The sequence below is a fragment of the Gobius niger genome (genome assembly GCF_951799975.1).
Source record: "Gobius niger genome assembly, chromosome: 15".
Lineage (NCBI taxonomy): Eukaryota > Metazoa > Chordata > Actinopteri > Gobiiformes > Gobiidae > Gobius > Gobius niger.
The window spans coordinates 4,799,023-4,817,518 of record NC_136866.1 but is presented as its reverse complement, the minus strand read 5'-3'; the positions used below and the strand labels follow the sequence as shown (position 1 = coordinate 4,817,518).

Sequence of the window (18,496 nt, the reverse complement as noted above, 5' to 3'; positions counted from 1 at the left end):
CAGAAGCAGTGTATGTTTTAGACAATTGAATTTCTTCAGGCAAATCTCCACAAAGGTCCCTATAAAAGCACCGTCCTGGTCTGAGCAGGTACATCTTGTGTCTTTATAATGAGATAATGCGAAACATGTGTTGCAGCACTGGATTATGGGCATCAGAAGAGTTCGCAGTCTTGGAAAACTTTTATTTATTGTTTCTTACTAACAAATGTTAATCATGTCATCTTTTATTGAATCAGCTTATTTTACTGCTCAAATTAATTAAGGGGTGTAGGTTGAGCACACCTTAAATATCAAACCACAAACATGGGCTAATGATTCAGGCTGGTTGTACCGTTTTTTGTTTTTTTTACTTCAATCAAAGCAATTTAGTAATTTTCTTCGGCAGCGCTGACCTTAAATGTTTTATGAGGTTATTTTCTCTAACCCTTGCGGCATTGGGACTTCTTAATGAGACTCGAGAAACTGAACTTTACACAAAGCTTAAACCACCTGTTCTTTTTTTTTTTTACTTAAACCTTTATTACAATCACTTATCGCCTGCGTCATATTTGATCTTTATAAGGCTTTGATCAAATTGAGAGGAAACCCTGTTAAATTTGAAATGAAATACTCGGGCATTCCTAGATCATTGTTTAAAGACGGAAACAAGCATGTTAGGAGGATGACTTTAAAGCCGTACTAAGTGACTTGTTAACCTTAATAAATCATTTTCGTTGTCCCTTTGGGGGTAATACAAGTGTTAATGGGATAATTGGGGGGTCTTTCATCTCCCCCTGGTGTCTCTGACCAAAAAAGCACAATTGCAACTTTTCCTCCACTGGGTCGGAGGCGCAATGCACACTAAAAGAATCGCAAGGGCAAAGCTAACTGCGGGCTAGCACCACTTAAACAGTATTTACTGCCAAGTTTGAGTGAAAATAGTTATCTCCATTGTGTCATTGGATGTACAATATCCCTCTCTCCCTTTGTCTTTTCTGTCAGCGCAGTATTTACTCTCACGGAAAGTTAATGAGTAAAAAAAACGCAACATGCTACGACACCTGCAGTGGAGCCTATGGCATCTAGGGGCATGAGTTACTTAGTTCTGCTTTAAATGATATGGGTGTGGTGTAGTGGCTGGCCATTAATGCCTTTTTTATTGCAGTATCCTTTACATTTGAAGCCATAGTTGTAATATAGAGGCAATAACAGATAAGCAGATGCACACAGTCAAATTCCCGAAGGCCATACAGGAATGTTTCACCGTCACACTTTTACGTCAAAGCCTGATTTACAACAAGTGCTTCTTAACCGTGTTATTGCCGTCATTCAATTTGCCGTCATTCATTTGGAGCAGCATTTCACACTAACTTTGCCCATATTGGATTATCCATATGCAGAACTTTGCTTAGTCTTGTTTGTGTCACTCTGTTGCTTCATTTCTCACATTATTGACTGTACAATGAAAGCCAAACATTTGGAGATTTACTTACATATTTGGCCGTCCATACCAAGCGGCTCTGGCCAACTTTTAAAGATCATGATTCTCTCGAGGACAGCAGCCTGAGCATGACGAAGCAGTGCGGCACGACTTGGCACCGGAGCACTGGGCTTGCAAAGGGAGGGGGATCGATGTTGGCTGTGCTGATCAGCAGGAGTAGTTCCATGAATGCTTTAGTGTCTTTGAACCTTAATGCAAGAAAGTGTTTAAAAGGCACCGGTCGCTTATTGAGGGTGATGGATGTTTGGTGGACATGTTTATAGCCAGAAATTGTTGCAAGAGTGTTTTGAAATGATAATCGTAAGTGATGACTGTGCTGTGCTTCGACATTGTATCTGATTTATGCTCCTCGCTGCATCTGAATTCTACATTGGTATTCAATCCGAGAACAGTTGGGAAGAAAAGGTTGAAAGTTGCAGCTGACCGTCTGGAGTTTTTTCAGGTCAGTAGACTGTCTGAGCTGAAGCAGACTGTGAAAATGATACTCTGTGCAGGGTTGAGCAATACGACGATACAAAACAAATTGTGATCTGATCCCTGAACTAGGACTTCACCAAAACGTAACCAGGACCAAACACGAGCCCAGAACTGTGCAAACTCCCAGATTTTCTACTGATTGGTCAAACTGTGGCCTACGCAATGTCCCCCCCGTCACTGCAGTGTGTCATTCCTGGCGCAAACGTATGAATGAAGATTATTCTTTGAGTGACGCAGTTCTGTGCCACACGCGCTTTATGTTTATGGATGAAGTTCTGGGAATGCCAACGGAGACTCAATAACGGACGCACAATAGGGCAGAGGCAGAGTGAACAATGTCCTTTTCTTGCGAGAAAAGCGTCTCTTCACTACGAGTGCTCAATCCAAGAATTGTTTGAGCTGTGCCTGTCCCAGTTCTTCACAAATCAAGTTAAATAATCAACTTCGGAACTGGGTTAGAACATGTTTGTCATTCATGTTTTTGAAGGAGGACACCAGACCACAAATGAGTCCCAGCTTGTCAGATTTCTCGATATCACCCAATCCGCAGGCTGTCCCAGCATGTGTTCCTCTGTTCGGTCCCAAGTGTCCAGTACCCAAACCTTCGCTTAACAGTCGGTGGTTTTACTTTTCTGTCGCAAGCAGTAAAAAGCACTTTCCCCTGCAGCATTCTGCCATTTTCAGCCACATGGATCAACCAGCTTCTTCCATCCCTTTCCTCCTCAACACCTCTTTACTAACCTATACTTTTGCTATCCGTATCTGAGCACAGAGGGGTATCTATAACACTATACATTGCATCTCATCGTGTTTCTCATACAAAGGCTGAAGGACAGCTTAAAGGGATCAAACTGGCCATCAAACAGTGGAATATGTTGCCAACAGAGCTGACCACATGTGTACATTTTAACACTTTTTCACACCAGGCTAAAAAATGGCTTATTTTAAAACAAACTTGTTCCCATAATGTCCTGTAATTGGTGTGTATGCAAGAGCGTGCAATCTAATGTTTTGAATGAATGAAGTGTGTGTTGATTTTAATGCTGTTTTGGGGGAAATGCATTATTTCTGTATTAGTATTTTTATGACTTTGTTGACATCAGTCTGCCCAGGGACTACAGGTGGAAATTAGCACAAGTGCTATAGCCTGGTACAATGCATCTCTCCCTTTGAGGTTAATGTATATTGTACACTGTCCCTGCTCAAATAAATAAAGAAAGAAAGAAAAAGAAAGAAAGGATATTTCAAGATTTTTGACATAGGGCCTCATTTCCTAGTTTTTGTTTTTAAATTCATGCAGTCGTTATATTTGAAGAGTTTCGTGGTGCTAGGCTAGTGCTGGGCTAGTGCATGTCTATGGTAACTAGTAGTCTGCATCAAAAACAGTCAGACCCAAGCACAGTGCACCTGAGGCAAATCACTTACAACACCAGACTACCCTTATAAATATTTGTGTTGACTGAACAATTTTTGAAATATAACTGTAGCATATACCCAGGCTGAATACTACAGATACCGTGGTTCGGATTTGTGCTAGGCTAGATTTGAAGACTAGGTTCAGCTCTCGGAGGTAGTGGCCCAATAATTAACATGAGACATAGGGTTTTTGCATTTAAATAAAGTTATATTTGAGCAGCATCAGCTTCCTGGTTCTAAGCTATGCAGCGGCGGAGTGATCTGCTCGGTTACCGGATCTACAGTAGTTTGTTTACCTGCGGCCGGCATTACTACACGTGGAATTCACAAAGGATCTTTCTACAAATCAGATATGGCAGCATTTGGAGGACTATCCCATGATTTTGAAGAGGTTTTTAATGCATGCTACTAGTTACCATAGACATGCGCTAGCCTAGCACTAGCCTAGTGCCACGAAACTCTTCAAATATAAGGACTGCATGAATTAAAACAAAAAAAATATCCCCAGAAATCAACAACACTCTGGATAACTAGGAAATGAGGCCCTATGTCCAAAATCCTGAAATATCCCTTTAATCCCTTCCCCTCCGTCTACTGTACTGTACCGTCTAAATACACATCAAGATTCTGTACTTTACCACAAGCTACACTCCTAATTGTGTACTATTTGCTTTGTAAACATGTTATGAGACACACAGCTGTTTCCCAGAGAAGGTGAGAGGGAAGGCCCATCAGTCACCCTCTGCCGGGTGGGACCCTCTGAGTCACTGACAGGGTCTTTATGAGAGTGTTGCCAGCAGCCTGAGGTATCCATGTGCTCATTCCACTTTAGTCACACTCCGATATTTTTAGTCATGTTTTCTGTCTGAAGTCTAAAGGACACTGGTGCTGGTATATTTGCAGGCAGGCAGTGGGAGGTATTTGCAAATGCCAGGCTATAGTATATAGTATATAGCCTTTGGGAATGACATGTGCCTACACTATATCAGTAAAGGAAAAGTCCAGGCTCATATACTTATTGTGAGTCAGCAGGGTTTGAGGGAATGTTTTTTTTTTTGTAGTTTTTGTGGAATTCTGTCAAAAGCAAAATGTAAATTAAAGAAGTTAACGTAGGGCAACCTTTATTATTTATTATGTGTAACTAAGCAGGTACTGGGGCCAATGAGTACGCTTTAAAAGTCTTGTTGTTGTTGTTGTTGCAGCTCTTGTGCTCAGCGATGGTGTCGGCGCGGGTCCTGACTGACCCCGGAGAAGACTCCTCTGTCCTGTCCCCTCGTAAATACCAACATATTGATCCCTCGGGCAGCCACCTGGCCTGCGACAAGTGCCCCGCCGGGACCTTCGTGTCCTCCCACTGCTCCCCCAGCGCTGAGCGGGAGTGCACCCCCTGCCCCAAGGAGAGCTACACCCGCGGGGAGAACGGCGTTGAGCAGTGCCATCGCTGCAGAGAGCCATGTCCAGCCGAACTGGTGGAGAAGACGCCCTGCTCACCCACGCAGGACCGCGTCTGCTCCTGCCCGGCCGGGACCTTCCTATCCGAGGGTCGGAGGTGTAAGCCCCACTCCCTGTGCCCGCCCGGGACCAGAGTGAAGCGGCGGGGCAGCGAGACAGAGGACGTGCTCTGTAAACCTTGCAGTAAGGGCACTTTCTCTGAGGGGAAGTCCAGCGCTGTCCGCTGCAGGACCCACCAGGACTGTCAAGCTCAGGGGCTTGTTCTTGTCGCACCCGGGACAAGAGAGAGGGACAATGTCTGTGGACCGCCTTCTTCTCATCCGCTCATTGGGACGTCCTCCATACCCCCAAGTCACACCTCCACAACTGCATCACCCACCTCAGCAGCCACTGCCCTGGGTTCAGACCAGATGGAGGAGCACTCTACCAGACCCTCTGCTCCTTCATCACACAAGTCACAAGCAGGACATGGAAATATAGGTGGGTATTTTGTTCATTAAGTATTAAAATTACTGGGCGATGAGTGAACTGTCCAAAGTATAAGGTTCTTACTAGCGCTTACTTATGATTCGACTGTAATTGTTTAACCCTTCTTGCAACTTAGTCTGTAGAAAGTGTTGTTTTAGAGACACCCCTCATCGAACTCACTAGCTTCGTTCACACATTATTATGATCCTGCTGGAGGAAAAATATCCTCACTTTGGCCATATATCTCCCCTTTCGATGGTTTGTTTAAAGGAACAGGCCACCGTTTTCCATGCTGAGATATGTTCTTACCTTAGCTTTGACGAGTTCTTTAGGGCCTGTCTGGTCTTCCCCCGTGCCTTCAGTCACGTAAACACAGCGCAGACGGCGTTAGCATTTAGCCTCTCCCCCTCTCCTCTATAGCTCCAAAACAGGTCAAGATAGAAGCTAATATACCAGGAGTAGTTTGGCATCCGCACAGTAAAGTGAAGATTACTGCGCGGATTTCGAACTACTCCTGGTATTATTACGCCTTACAATATAGTTCCCCCTTTTATCCGCTTAGAAAATCCACATTGTTTAATTTTGTGTAATTATACTTTGTAGTGTAACACTTCACGTAACCATATTTAAATAGGGAAAACGTGGAAGAGCTTAGTAGCTTCTATCTTGACCCATTTTGTAGCTATAGAGCAGTGGTTCTCAACCTTTTGGAGCCGCGACCCCCATTATAACAGGTAAAGGGGTTCGTGACCCCCCCGCCCGGGTCACACCGTGAGAAATGGGAACATTAGCCTACATAATTCTTAAAAAACAAAGGAAAAAAACAAATGGCTGAAAAAAATTCATCAAACTACGAACAAATAATGGCAATCTGGTAAAATAGCACACACTTGCTACAATAAAACATTAGATTATATGCTAGTGAAAACATGTATATTTTATCTAAATTATCTGGTGACCCCCGAAATTTCTCTTGTGACCCCCTTGGGGGTCCCGACCCCCAGGTTGAGAACCACTGCTATAGTGGAGAGGGGGAGAGGCTAAATGCTAACGCCATCTGCGCTGTGTTTACGTGACTGAAGGCACGGGTGAAGATCAGACAGGTCCTAAAGAACTCGTCAAAGCTAAGGTAAGAACATATCTCAGTATGTAAAAACGGTGGCCTATTCCTTTAAGGTAAGCCTGTCTGTCCCCATGGAAACTAAAAGCCTCCGAGATAGAGCTATGGCTATTTCTGTCACTTTATATTGAGCCGTCCATCCCCTTCCTCTGTCATAGTCATGTTGTCATCCAATACGCAGTTCCTCAGCACCACATTCCTATAGTGTCTTGACGGCTTCTCGGCTGATCAGTCATTGTACACAGTGACACTAATGGGGAGCGGATATAAGGTTGTTCTTCACGGCCTTTTTATTAACTACTCTCCAGCACAAAACACAGCCATAAAGACCTACGCCCGTATTTGCAATGTCCCGGGTGAAAGCGCTTTGGTTAATGTAAAGAGGCTCTGCGTTACAATGCCTATCCTAGCAACAAGACAAGCAGACGGAGAATCTGCTCCCACTCGTTCATAGAGTCAGCACTAAAAAGACTAAGAAAGAGAGCATGTGTTATTAGATTAGGCGACATTTACATCATTGTGCTGCCATTTTCAGTGTTATCAGGGTGGGGCGGCATGTTCGATTCTAGAGAATGTCCATTATTTATCTGTAGGTTACGTCGCTTAGCACAGGGGTTCCCAAAGTGGGGGTTGGGACCTGTCGGGGGGGTCGCGAGACACTAAGATGGGGGTCGCAAGATGTTTCAAAGGCAATACTTTATAGCCTCTTAACCCCCACCTGAACCAAGCACATTTTCTGCAGTTTGGCTTTACCCAAATCTAAAAGTTTCTTGAAAAAAAGAGTCAAAATAGCAACAAAAGTGAGACAGAAAAGCAACGAAAGAGTAACAGAAAAGAAACAAAAGATTAACCGAAAAGTGATTTAAAAAAAAAAATTGATGGAAAAGTGGCAAAAATGTGACCAAAAAGTGACCAAAAAGTAACGGAGAAAAAAAAGTCCAAAAAGTGACGACCGCGTGGCAACAAGGCAAGGAAAAAGATTGGGTGTTACGTAAGGGTCAAGAGGTTAAAATTCGTCTTAAATTGACTCTGTACATAACTCCAAATCATAACAACGCCGCCCAAGGAGTGACTTCCTGTTTCGATCCAGCACGCCAAAATAAAAGCACCATCTTATTCATTAGTTCAACTTTCTTTCTGCCTGACTATTAACGGACAAGACATTTAAAATGTGTGTATTTAATTATATTCTTGTAATGTTGCAAGTACCTGCTGAACTAATCAATGAGACGAGCTGTGTGCTTTTATTTTGGCGTGCTGGATTGAAACAGGAAATCACTTCTTGGGCGGCGTTGTTATGATTTGTTAGTTATGGGTTTATTTTTGTTATTAAAAGCAGTATATTTTAGTGAAATGAAGCCAAATATCAAAATATACTGTAAAACAATATAATAGACAGCATCGACTCTGTTGGATAACATGGTGAAACTAAGTTAAAATTGGAAATCCAAAGCCAGCGTGTGTGGACTGAGAGCACTGCAGTGTTGTTTTGCATCACAGTGAAAATGAAACTGTCAACTCCCTGTTGTTTCTAGTGTTCATCTCTGCTCTACAGTTATTCAGTTGTTTGACAGTACAAGTTGTCTTGTTGTTGCTATTATGAACCCACTTTTTTTAACATGGAAGTTTTCAACTAAACACCAACCCAGACTGAGATCACCAGATTGACTTTTCAGTCAATTGCATCTTTTTTGTTTATAAATCTACCTGGATATCGGAGAAATTCGTTTTTTTACATAGTTTATTTACGTATGGTCACTCCACCATTTTTATTTTTCATATGGTGGAGTGACCATACGTTTGCAACTACTACATAAGATATTAAAAAAAAGTCTCATGTAAAACGCTTTGTGACCATGTCTGTGAAAGGCGCTATATAAATTAAGATCTTCTTCTTCTTCTTCTTCTTCTTCTTCTTCTTCTTCTTCTTCTTCTTCTTCTTCTTCTTCTTCTTCTTCTTCTTCTTCTTCTTCTTCTTTTTCATTTTCTTTTTCTTTTTCTTTTTCTTTTTCTTCTTCTTCTTCTTCTTCTTCTTCTTCTTCTTCTTTTTCTTTTTCTTTTTCTTCTTCTTCTTCTCCTTCTTCTTCTTCTTTTTCTTTTTCTTTTTCTTCTTCTTCTTCTTCTTCTAAAACTGTATTATTGCGGCTATTTATTAGATATTATTGTCATTATCAAATTGAGGATCAGTGTAGTTCTTTCACTGGATTGTGTTAATTACTGTTGGTATTTATAAGAATTTTGCTTTATCGAACGCCTTGATGTTGAAAGTGGGATTAGCTTTGGACCTGTGTATCTCATAAGAGGATGAGAGGGATTACTCTGCCCAGACAACAGCTAAAACAACACTCCCATTATGATCACATCGCATCAAAGAGAACATGCGATCCCTCCGGGCTGTGACCAGCTCAGATCGCGTACAGACGGGGATCGATACAAACCTCTGACGCACTGGCAATGATTATTTCTACAGTCGTTGTTCCATTTTCAAAGGCAGTTTGCACCGGTTTCATTTTTAAAGCAGATTTAGTTCTCAAACCTGGGTAAACAAACTGGTTCGAACTGGTCTCATCGTGAACCACAAAAGTGTCAGTGCGAGGTCGTCACATGCTTCGTGAATAACAATGAGGGTATTGTACGTACAGTAAAACAATACGACAGCTTGAGAAAGAGCCGTGGATCAACTGAAGCAGAGTCTACTGGTAACACTGTGCCCAAATTATTTGAATGACAGCTCCAGTGTTGTACATTTTAAAATCTCAATCAACTTATATTGATGGAATACACCAAGAATCCCAGAAATGTTTGCAGTTTTGACAAAAAGCAACCAGACCTGATTTACTCTTTCTGATGTATACTTTATTTTGTTCTGCATAACCAAAGAAGAGAAAATCATATAAATCACACAATTTAGATGACTTTATAGAAATGCTGTAAATCGATTATTTAATTATGTTCATTATAGGGCTGCAGCTAACGATTATTTTAATCGATTTATCTACCGATTATTTTCACGATTAATCGATTAATCGCTTGGCTGTGAAAGGTGCATTTTTCAATTTTTTGACCACATAAAGCGAAAGTGGCGCCGCTTGAGGACATGTTGATGGAGTAAACTTAAAGTAAACGTTTGTAGGAGGCTCTTTGTGCTAATTCTGCTTTCTGATTGGACGAGGCAAAGACAGATATTTATGAAATTTACAATGTACAAAACACTGCAGACCCTCACTTTAAAAACAAAGTAGGTTTTCATCCAAAATACTTTATTGTCATGTCATTTTTGCTCTATTTTAGTCTGTGTTTACTAGAAAACGATTAATCGATTACTGAAATAGTTGACAATTATTTTAGTAATCGATTAGTTGTCGATTAATCGATTAGTTGTTTCAGCCCTAGTTCATTATTAATCTGTTAACCCCCACCTGAACTACGCACATTTTCTCCAGTTTGGCATTACCCATATCTAAAAGCTTCTTGAAATAAGTGTCAAAATAGCAACAAAACAAAAAAAGCGACAGAAACGCGTTGTAGAAGCAACAACAACAAGACTAAAAAGAAACAAAAAATGAAAACACGGGGGGGAAAAAAGAGAGATAAAAACACGGCAAAAACCCAGCGACAACACAACAAAAAAGTTACGATCAGTTTTGTCAGTCTTGCCTTTCAAATAAGGCGATATACTGGCTCATAGTCTGTACGATACGATACGATATACTTTGTTAATCCCGAAGGAAATTCAGTTCATCAGCTCAGTATCTGTAAGCTCTCCAGTTGAGAAGCTTTTAGATTTGGGGAATGCCGAACTGGAGTAAATGTGCTCGGTTAAGGTGGGAGGGTAACACTTTAATGCTTGGCCGACATAAAACACTCAAATTTAAAGCATTTGACCACATTTCATTACCCAAATGTTCACCATTTCATAATTCTATGGGAAAAGCCCGATAACGGGGATCTCTTCAGCCCTTTCTTGGTCACTCATCCAAGGATTTCAACATATACCCTCACAAGTCACATTAGAGACATTTTCTTTGGTGCTGGAGTACAAAATTAAAGGATCTATATCATGCTATTTTAGCCATTCCAAAGTTAAGTATAGACATTTATACTGTATGATAAAATTGTACCTCTACCACTATGCAGCACTCATTTTTGTGATAAATATAAGTGTTTTCTGGAGGTATTTTTCAAACCCGGAAGACACAACGCTTCGATTCAGTTAACTCCGCCCCCTCTCTCCGCTCATACTTTACCGTAATATGAATAAACAGCAATAAGTGAAATTGCTTCACGATGCAGTTATACGGAGTTGACATCTGCAACACAGCTTCATAAATGGCTAAGACACATGCTAATATGCTAACACACATGCTAACCCGCGTTTGGACTGACTCACCCTCTGCTCCATCGCTGTTTACATTATGGGACTCACGTTGGTTATAAAAGTTAATCCACTTTGATTCTGGTGAAGGTTCACCAAACATCCATCAGTGACAGTCACAGAAAAACAATATTTTGGCTGATAGTCGCTGAATCCCGGAGAAAAAAACAGCTTCTGAGAGAGTGGCCTCTTCTTGAAAAAAGTTGAATAAACTCCCGTCCTCGTAGCCAAACGCGCTTCTTTTTCTCCGTGACATTATCGTTAGTTAAGAATGAAGAACATGTGTCCAGAGTAGGTAACGAGCTCCATCTTCAGCTGCAGCACAAACATGACTGATCTGTTCAGACGCTTAGGGATGTGTTTGTTTTGGCCTCAGCTGACCTGGAAGCACCTCGGGCACATCCTTTATTTTATTTTTTTTAAATATATATTTTTTTTTTTCTCTTTGTTTCTCTCTTACGACAGAAATAATGAAAAGGCTATTTTACAAATTAAAATCACGCTGTAAGACATTACATTACAAATGCCGAGCACTTCTGTTCCGCTGTTACGTCCCAACGGAGCAGGTCAGTCGTTCACCAGGAGAGGGAGGAGCCTCAGAGAGCACGATTCAGGAGGATTACTGAGAGCTGCGTGAATGAAGCCACAAACCACTCTGTTTTTGATAAGGAAATAGCATAACAACATGGCTAAAAGCTCTAAAAAGTCGATTTTGCATGATATAGAACCTTTAAAGTAATTTTCATTAATATATTTCGTTGATCGTGAGATAAAGCTTTAATTTTGACAGCCCTACTTTATAGTTAAATGTTGTTGCTCCAAGAAAATCATAATTGTTACCATCATAAGGAGAAAAGACTAGAAGTCGCAAACCTTAATTTTTGGTGTCCTTTATGGTTTACAGGTTTCCACCATCATCTAGCCGCCATCCAACTGAGGAAAACCGTGAGCGAGCACCTCCTGAACGCACAACTTTTAGAACACACTTCTGCTTCTCGAGTCTCAAACCAGGACCCCACACGGACTCCTCTGTCCCCACGCCTGGTGCACCAAGTGGGCCAGCAGAACTCCGAATCCCTCCCCGGCCCGAACCGAAAGAGCGCGGACGTTTTGGAGAGCGTAGACACTGTCAAACTTGGAACGGGCGGGGTCAACAAGGTCCCGGGCGGGGTCTCTAGTTCCTACCGTCCCACTCGGAGGGGGTCGCCGAGGCCCAGCACCACCGAGCACTTTGACATCAACGAACACCTGCCCTGGATGATCGTGCTGCTGCTCCTGCTGGTCCTGGTGGTGATCGTGGTGTGCAGCGTGAAGAGGAGCTCCCGGGTGCTGAAGAAGGGCCCCGTGCGAGACCCCACCAGCATCATTGAAAAGGCCATTCACAAGAAGCCCCAAGGAACCCCCACCCAGGCGCGGGAGAAGTGGATCTACTACTCCAACGGACAAGGTGAGGAGGAGGAGGTGGTGGTGACCAAAGGGTGTGGCTGGTTCTCTAGGCCAGTTCTCAACCTTCTTTATGATCTGAAATAATTCCAAGAACCTCCTTCCAAACGCTCCTGGTGTCCCCATACCCCTGGTTGGGAAACACTGCTCTCGTTTAATAGCCTATATGATAAAAAATAGTGTAGAATAGACTGAATATGGCCTATGTCAGACTTTATTCAGGCTACTACACTATACCCCTTAGTCCTCATTCATGTGTAGGGCTGGGTACCGTACTTCAACGATACTTGGTTTCCGATACCGATACCCTTTTTTCGATACCTATGCTAAATATTTGTTGTGTATAACCAGAAAACCTGCAAATTTGCAATATCAGGTTCATCTCCAATGTCAGGAAATGTGTGAAAAATTGGGATATACAGAATCACTACAAAAAGTAAATATCCAGCAATGGCTTAAATGACTTGAATTGAGGAAATGTCTCTTGTTTTGAGCGGTTTTCACTCATTTAGACACTTTTCCTGATCGGACCAAGTTTACTTTGCTTGTTTGAGGACGTTTCAGACCAGTTCTAGGGAAAATCTCGCTTGGAATAATAAAGTAAAATTGCCAATGAGACAAGACCAATTTTCTTACCCCATTGGCAAAGAAAATGACCTGAAATAAGGACGAAATGTATCGAAACGAGTCAGAAACATCTCAGAACAAGTGAAATAATCTAGGACAAACGCCCAAGAACTTCTTAACTAGTCAAAACAACTAAAATGTGGATTATTATGCTCAAATTGAGATGTTTATACTGATCTAGTTAATTACTTTTTGCAGTGAAAATATCAGTAAAAAAAAGAATAGGGCAAAAATAAGACAAAAAACCCATGAAAACATTTGTAATGAATTGAGGAAAAAATAGGGATTTTTTTTATTATTGGCAAAAAATGGGGGGGAAAATGGGGAAATAGGGAAAATATTATGAATAAAAAATAAGCAAAAAAAGAGGGAGAAAAAATGGGTGAACAAGAAACAATTGGAAAAAATTAAATGTAAAAAAAAATTGGGAAAACACTTGGGGTGGGAAAAAACAAGTCCCTTCAAGTAAAAAAACCAAAAGTCCCTTCAAGTATCTCCCTTTAATGCCGTCCCTGGACCAACAGCATCAAAACTTTTTTCAGTTCCTACTTTCGATACTTTAATTTTTTCAATACCAGTAGTTCCCCCCCGATATCCTACTGGTATCGTTTAACAGTACCCAGCCCTATTCATGCGTACATAAATGTGAGATCTTTATAAGCCCCATGAGAAAGTTTAGCCCAAGCATTTTGTCACCTATTTCCTGACAAAGACTGACTCACTTAGGTGCTGGCAAACTCTTGTCTCTGTCAACTGTGACAAGGAACATCAATATCCCACTCCAAACAGCTTTTTCTTTGTTTAGGGGAAAATGTATCTGTAAATAGCCCTGTGTGCGTACAGTGTTTTAGTCCCTCTGCCCTAAAATGTGAGACCAGTGGGCCCCAAAGTCAATGTGGGTTTGCTGTGACCGTCACCATGGCACTAAAACCTATTGATCCCATTCTTCAGTTGTGTTGATCCATGTGCTAATGTGACCTGTCTGTCCATGGGTAATAATGTCGGCCTTAAGTTACATAAGGGGCACTCATTTACCCATAGTCTTCTGCCACACTGTATATGCTTGGACAGACTGTACGTTCGGCCATTTTTTTCTGGAGCATAGCTTGATAATTGGGTTTGCTCAGTGGGATTAGGACGCCCTTCATGCCAGTGGATATAGGTTGTGGACATGTGACTTCATACCACTCAAAAAGGACTTTGTAATTGTTTAAATTTGAGCGCATGGTAAGTCAGAATTGTACGGTGGGATTTGCCTTTAAGCTGGATCGTGGTTAACATCAAAATGACCCAATTTAAGAGGTAAGATGGGACTTTATCCGCACATACTGATCATACTGTTCATGTTCAAAGCAGAAGGAATCCTGAGAACCATGGAGCTCTGTGTTTGTGGTCATTTCCTTCAAAAAAAAAACAGTGCACAGAAGTAGCTTTGCCCCCCGACCTTCATCTGAACTTCGACATCCGAGAACATGAGCCCAGCCTGTTCCCGTCGGGTTTGTTTTCTGACTTACTCGCTCTGCCCAGACGCTATCTATCAACAGCTCCACCGGCGCAGAGGAGTGGATTTCAGTCTCTCACAATGGGACGGGGGACAACAGCTCACCCTCTTCGGCCTCCTCTCCTGACGTGCGAGCACACAGGAAACTGGAATGATCCGGTCCGATGCGGCTCTGGCGGGGGCCGAGTTGGCAGGGCGCCTCCGCGGGTCACTCAGGTCCGTTACGCGGTGACAAAGAGGAAATATAAAAGGGGGAGCCGCCTGTTGTGAGCGCTGAGACGGACTGCAGGGCTGGCCGCGCTCTCTCCGGGGGATTCCCTGCTGTTGCCTGGCAGCGCTGCTACACGAGAGACATTCAGCAAAACAGTAAAGCTGCAGTGGTTTTAATGGCAGATACAGAAGCACACTCCCGTCACTCCCGTCACTCCTGGACCTGATGGTCATTATGCTGCCGTGACTTATGGTTTGACCTTCAGAAGTTTGCCCTAACAATGAAACAATGTGCTGTTTGTCTTGCACAACTAACCTCTTAACCCCCGCCGTAACCAAGTGCATTTTCTCCTGTTCAGCTTTACCTAAATCTAAAAGATACAGCCTATAGGGCAGAGTAAGGCCTCATTTGAAAGACCTCCAAAACTGATCTAAATGGATCTTTTCCCCACATTGTTGCCGTGTCGGATTTTTTTCATTTTTGTTGTGGTTTCGTCCAAAAATTCGTCCACTTTTTCATCAATTTTTGGTCATTCTTTTGTCACTTTTTCGTCATTCTTTTGTCACTTTTTCATCACTTTTTTGTCACTTTTTCATCATTTTTTCTTCATTCTTTTGTCACTTTTTCATCACTTTTTTGTCATTCTTTTGTCACTTTTTCATCACTTTTTTGTCACTTTTTCATCATGTATTTGTCCCTTTTTTCTCACATTTTCCGTCACTTTTTCATCACTTTTTCGTCATTCTTTTGTCACTTTTTCATCACTTTTTCATCATTCTTTTGTCACTTTTTCATCATTTTTTCGTCATTCTTTTGTCACTTTTTCGTCATTTTTTTGTCACTTTTTCATCACTTTTTCGTCATTCTTGTCACTTTTTCATCACTTTTTCGTCATTCTTTTGTCACTTTTTCGTCATTCTTTTGTCACTTTTTCGTCATTCTTTTGTCACTTTTTCATCACTTTTTTGTCACTTTTTCATCATGTATTTGTCCCTTTTTTCTCACATTTTCCGTCACTTTTTCATCACTTTTTCGTCATTCTTTTGTCACTTTTTCGTCATTCTTTTGTCACTTTTTCATCACTTTTTTGTCACTTTTTCATCATTTTTTCTTCATTCTTTTGTCACTTTTTCATCACTTTTTTGTCATTCTTTTGTCACTTTTTCATCACTTTTTTGTCACTTTTTCATCATGTATTTGTCCCTTTTTTCTCACATTTTCCGTCACTTTTTCATCACTTTTTCGTCATTCTTTTGTCACTTTTTCATCACTTTTTCGTCATTCTTTTGTCACTTTTTCATCACTTTTTCGTCATTCTTTTGTCACTTTTTCATCATTTTTTCGTCATTCTTTTGTCACTTTTTCGTCATTTTTTTGTCACTTTTTCATCACTTTTTCGTCATTCTTTTGTCACTTTTTCATCACTTTTTCGTCATTCTTTTGTCACTTTTTCGTCATTCTTTTGTCACTTTTTCATCACTTTTTTGTCACTTTTTCATCATGTATTTGTCCCTTTTTTCTCACATTTTCCGTCACTTTTTCATCACTTTTTCGTCATTCTTTTGTCACTTTTTCGTCATTCTTTTGTCACTTTTTCATCACTTTTTTGTCACTTTTTCATCATTTTTTCTTCATTCTTTTGTCACTTTTTCATCACTTTTTTGTCATTCTTTTGTCACTTTTTCATCACTTTTTTGTCACTTTTTCATCATGTATTTGTCCCTTTTTTCTCACATTTTCCGTCACTTTTTCATCACTTTTTCGTCATTCTTTTGTCACTTTTTCATCACTTTTTCTTCATTCTTTCATCACTTTTTTGTCATTCTTTTGTCACTTTTTCGTCATTCTTTTGTCACTTTTTCATCACTTTTTTGTCACTTTTTCATCATGTATTTGTCCCTTTTTTCTCACATTTTCCGTCACTTTTTCATCACTTTTTCGTCATTCTTTTGTCACTTTTTCATCACTTTTTTGTCATTCTTTTGTCACTTTTTCATCACTTTTTCGTCATTCTTTTGTCACTTTTTCGTCATTCTTTTGTCACTTTTTCATCACTTTTTTGTCACTTTTTCATCATGTATTTGTCCCTTTTTTCTCACATTTTCCGTCACTTTTTCATCACTTTTTCGTCATTCTTTTGTCACTTTTTCATCACTTTTTCATTACTTTTTTTGTCACTTTTTCATCATGTATTGGTCCCTTTTTTCTCACATTTTCCGTCACTTTTTCATCACTTTTTCGTCATTCTTTTGTCACTTTTTCGTCATTCTTTTGTCACTTTTTCATCACGTATTTGTCACTTTTTTGTCATATTTTGATCACTTTCATCATTCTTTTGTCACTATTTCATCCCTTTTTTGTTGGGTTTTTGTCACTTTTTTACTGTTTTTTTCATCTCATTTTTTTCCTCGCTATTTTGACACTTTTTCAAGAAGCCTTTAGATTTGGTTAAAGTCGAACTGGAGAAAACGTGCTCAGTTCATGTGGGGGTTAAGAGCTTAAAGCATAGCATTAATATTTCATTCACTTGTGAAAGCTATTCTTATTCAGCAGAGAACGACATTTAGCTTCAGAACTTCATTCACAGGAGACTCCAGGCCTCAGTTTATTCAGGGACATCAATGCACATCGAGGAAGACTCTACACAGACACAACATGCAAACTCCATAACTTATTCAACCACTGCTTTTATTCTGCATCGGAGGGAAATACGCTTCACAAACGGATTATCCTGTCCTTCCCCAACTTGTTTGTAGGTCTTCTCTGTTCTCGTGCTCCCTGATTTCCATGTGGCTGCGTTTATGTGAAAATGTATAGTATGTACAGTATGCACAGCCGACCAAAAGAAGCATTTTACGCCGCTATTTACTCGCCGGGTACATAAAACTAAACGGCGTCTTAATCCGTCCAAGGTGCGTGGCTGGCTTCACTTGAAGGCCGTAATGCCCCTTTACTAGAGCAGTTAAGAAGCCTGGGCCGTAAAGGCGAGCGAGGGGGATCACACACATGCAGCAACCTGGCATACGTGCAGGAAGTAGTGAAAGGGAGCGGGATGAATGGGGCTTTCCATGTTCACGGGCGAAATGTTTACTGCGATTTATGTGTTTATCTGGAATAAACAATTAGAGGGAATCGCAAAAATGTGACACAGAGCCTGGTATGTTCTTTGGAGTGAGATTCGTCCACTGCATAAGACCTGCCTGTTCAATGGATGACAGTGGCTCAGACAGTAGAGTGAGTCGTCTCATAACCTGAAGGTTGGCGGTTCAAATCCCAACACCCAAAGCACCAGTAAACAAAGTCTCAAACCTGCAGACGTTTTACCAAAGCGTTATTATTTTCGTCATTTTTGCCTCTTGGCTACGGCACTCTTGAAAAAGAGATTTCAATGAGTAAAAATGGTTTAAAAAAAAGATAAGATGAAAATAAAATGAAGAGAAAAGCATGTTGAGTACCAGTCAAGGCTGTAACGCACTATATAAATGTGATCATGTGTTATTACACTGCCTTTCCAAGGTCCTTTGATTTGGCTTATTGCTTATAACAGAACGTCTGTTTAAAGGGGTTAGATGTAAGTTAGCCATTTTATACTCACTACTGCCACCTCAGGTCATACGTGTAACTGCACCTTCTATATTAAAGGAATAGGCCACCGTTTTTACATACTGAGATATGTTCTTACCTTAGCTTTGACGAGTTCTTTAGGACCTGTCTGATCTTCACCCGTGCCTTCAGTCACGTAAACACAGCGCAGACGGCGTTAGCATTTAGCCTCTCCCTCTCTCCTCTATAGCTCCAAAACAGGTCAAGATAGAAGCTACCAAGCTCTTCCACATTTTCTCTATTTAAATATGGTTACGTGAAGTGTTCCACTACAAAGTATAATTACACAAAATTAAACCATGTGGATTTTCTAAGCGGATAAA

General features: G+C 40.9%; 1 protein-coding gene across 1 annotated transcript in view; it reads left to right on the top strand.

The window, feature by feature from the left end:
* The window catches only part of tnfrsf21 (tumor necrosis factor receptor superfamily, member 21), a 47,871-nt gene that overhangs the window by 4,899 nt on the left and 24,476 nt on the right, over positions 1-18,496 (top strand). The window contains exons 2-3 of the mRNA XM_079571810.1: positions 4,576-5,305; positions 11,693-12,235. Of these exons, the coding sequence (XP_079427936.1) occupies positions 4,576-5,305; positions 11,693-12,235 (1,273 nt within the window). The remainder of the gene's footprint in view (positions 1-4,575; positions 5,306-11,692; positions 12,236-18,496) is intronic.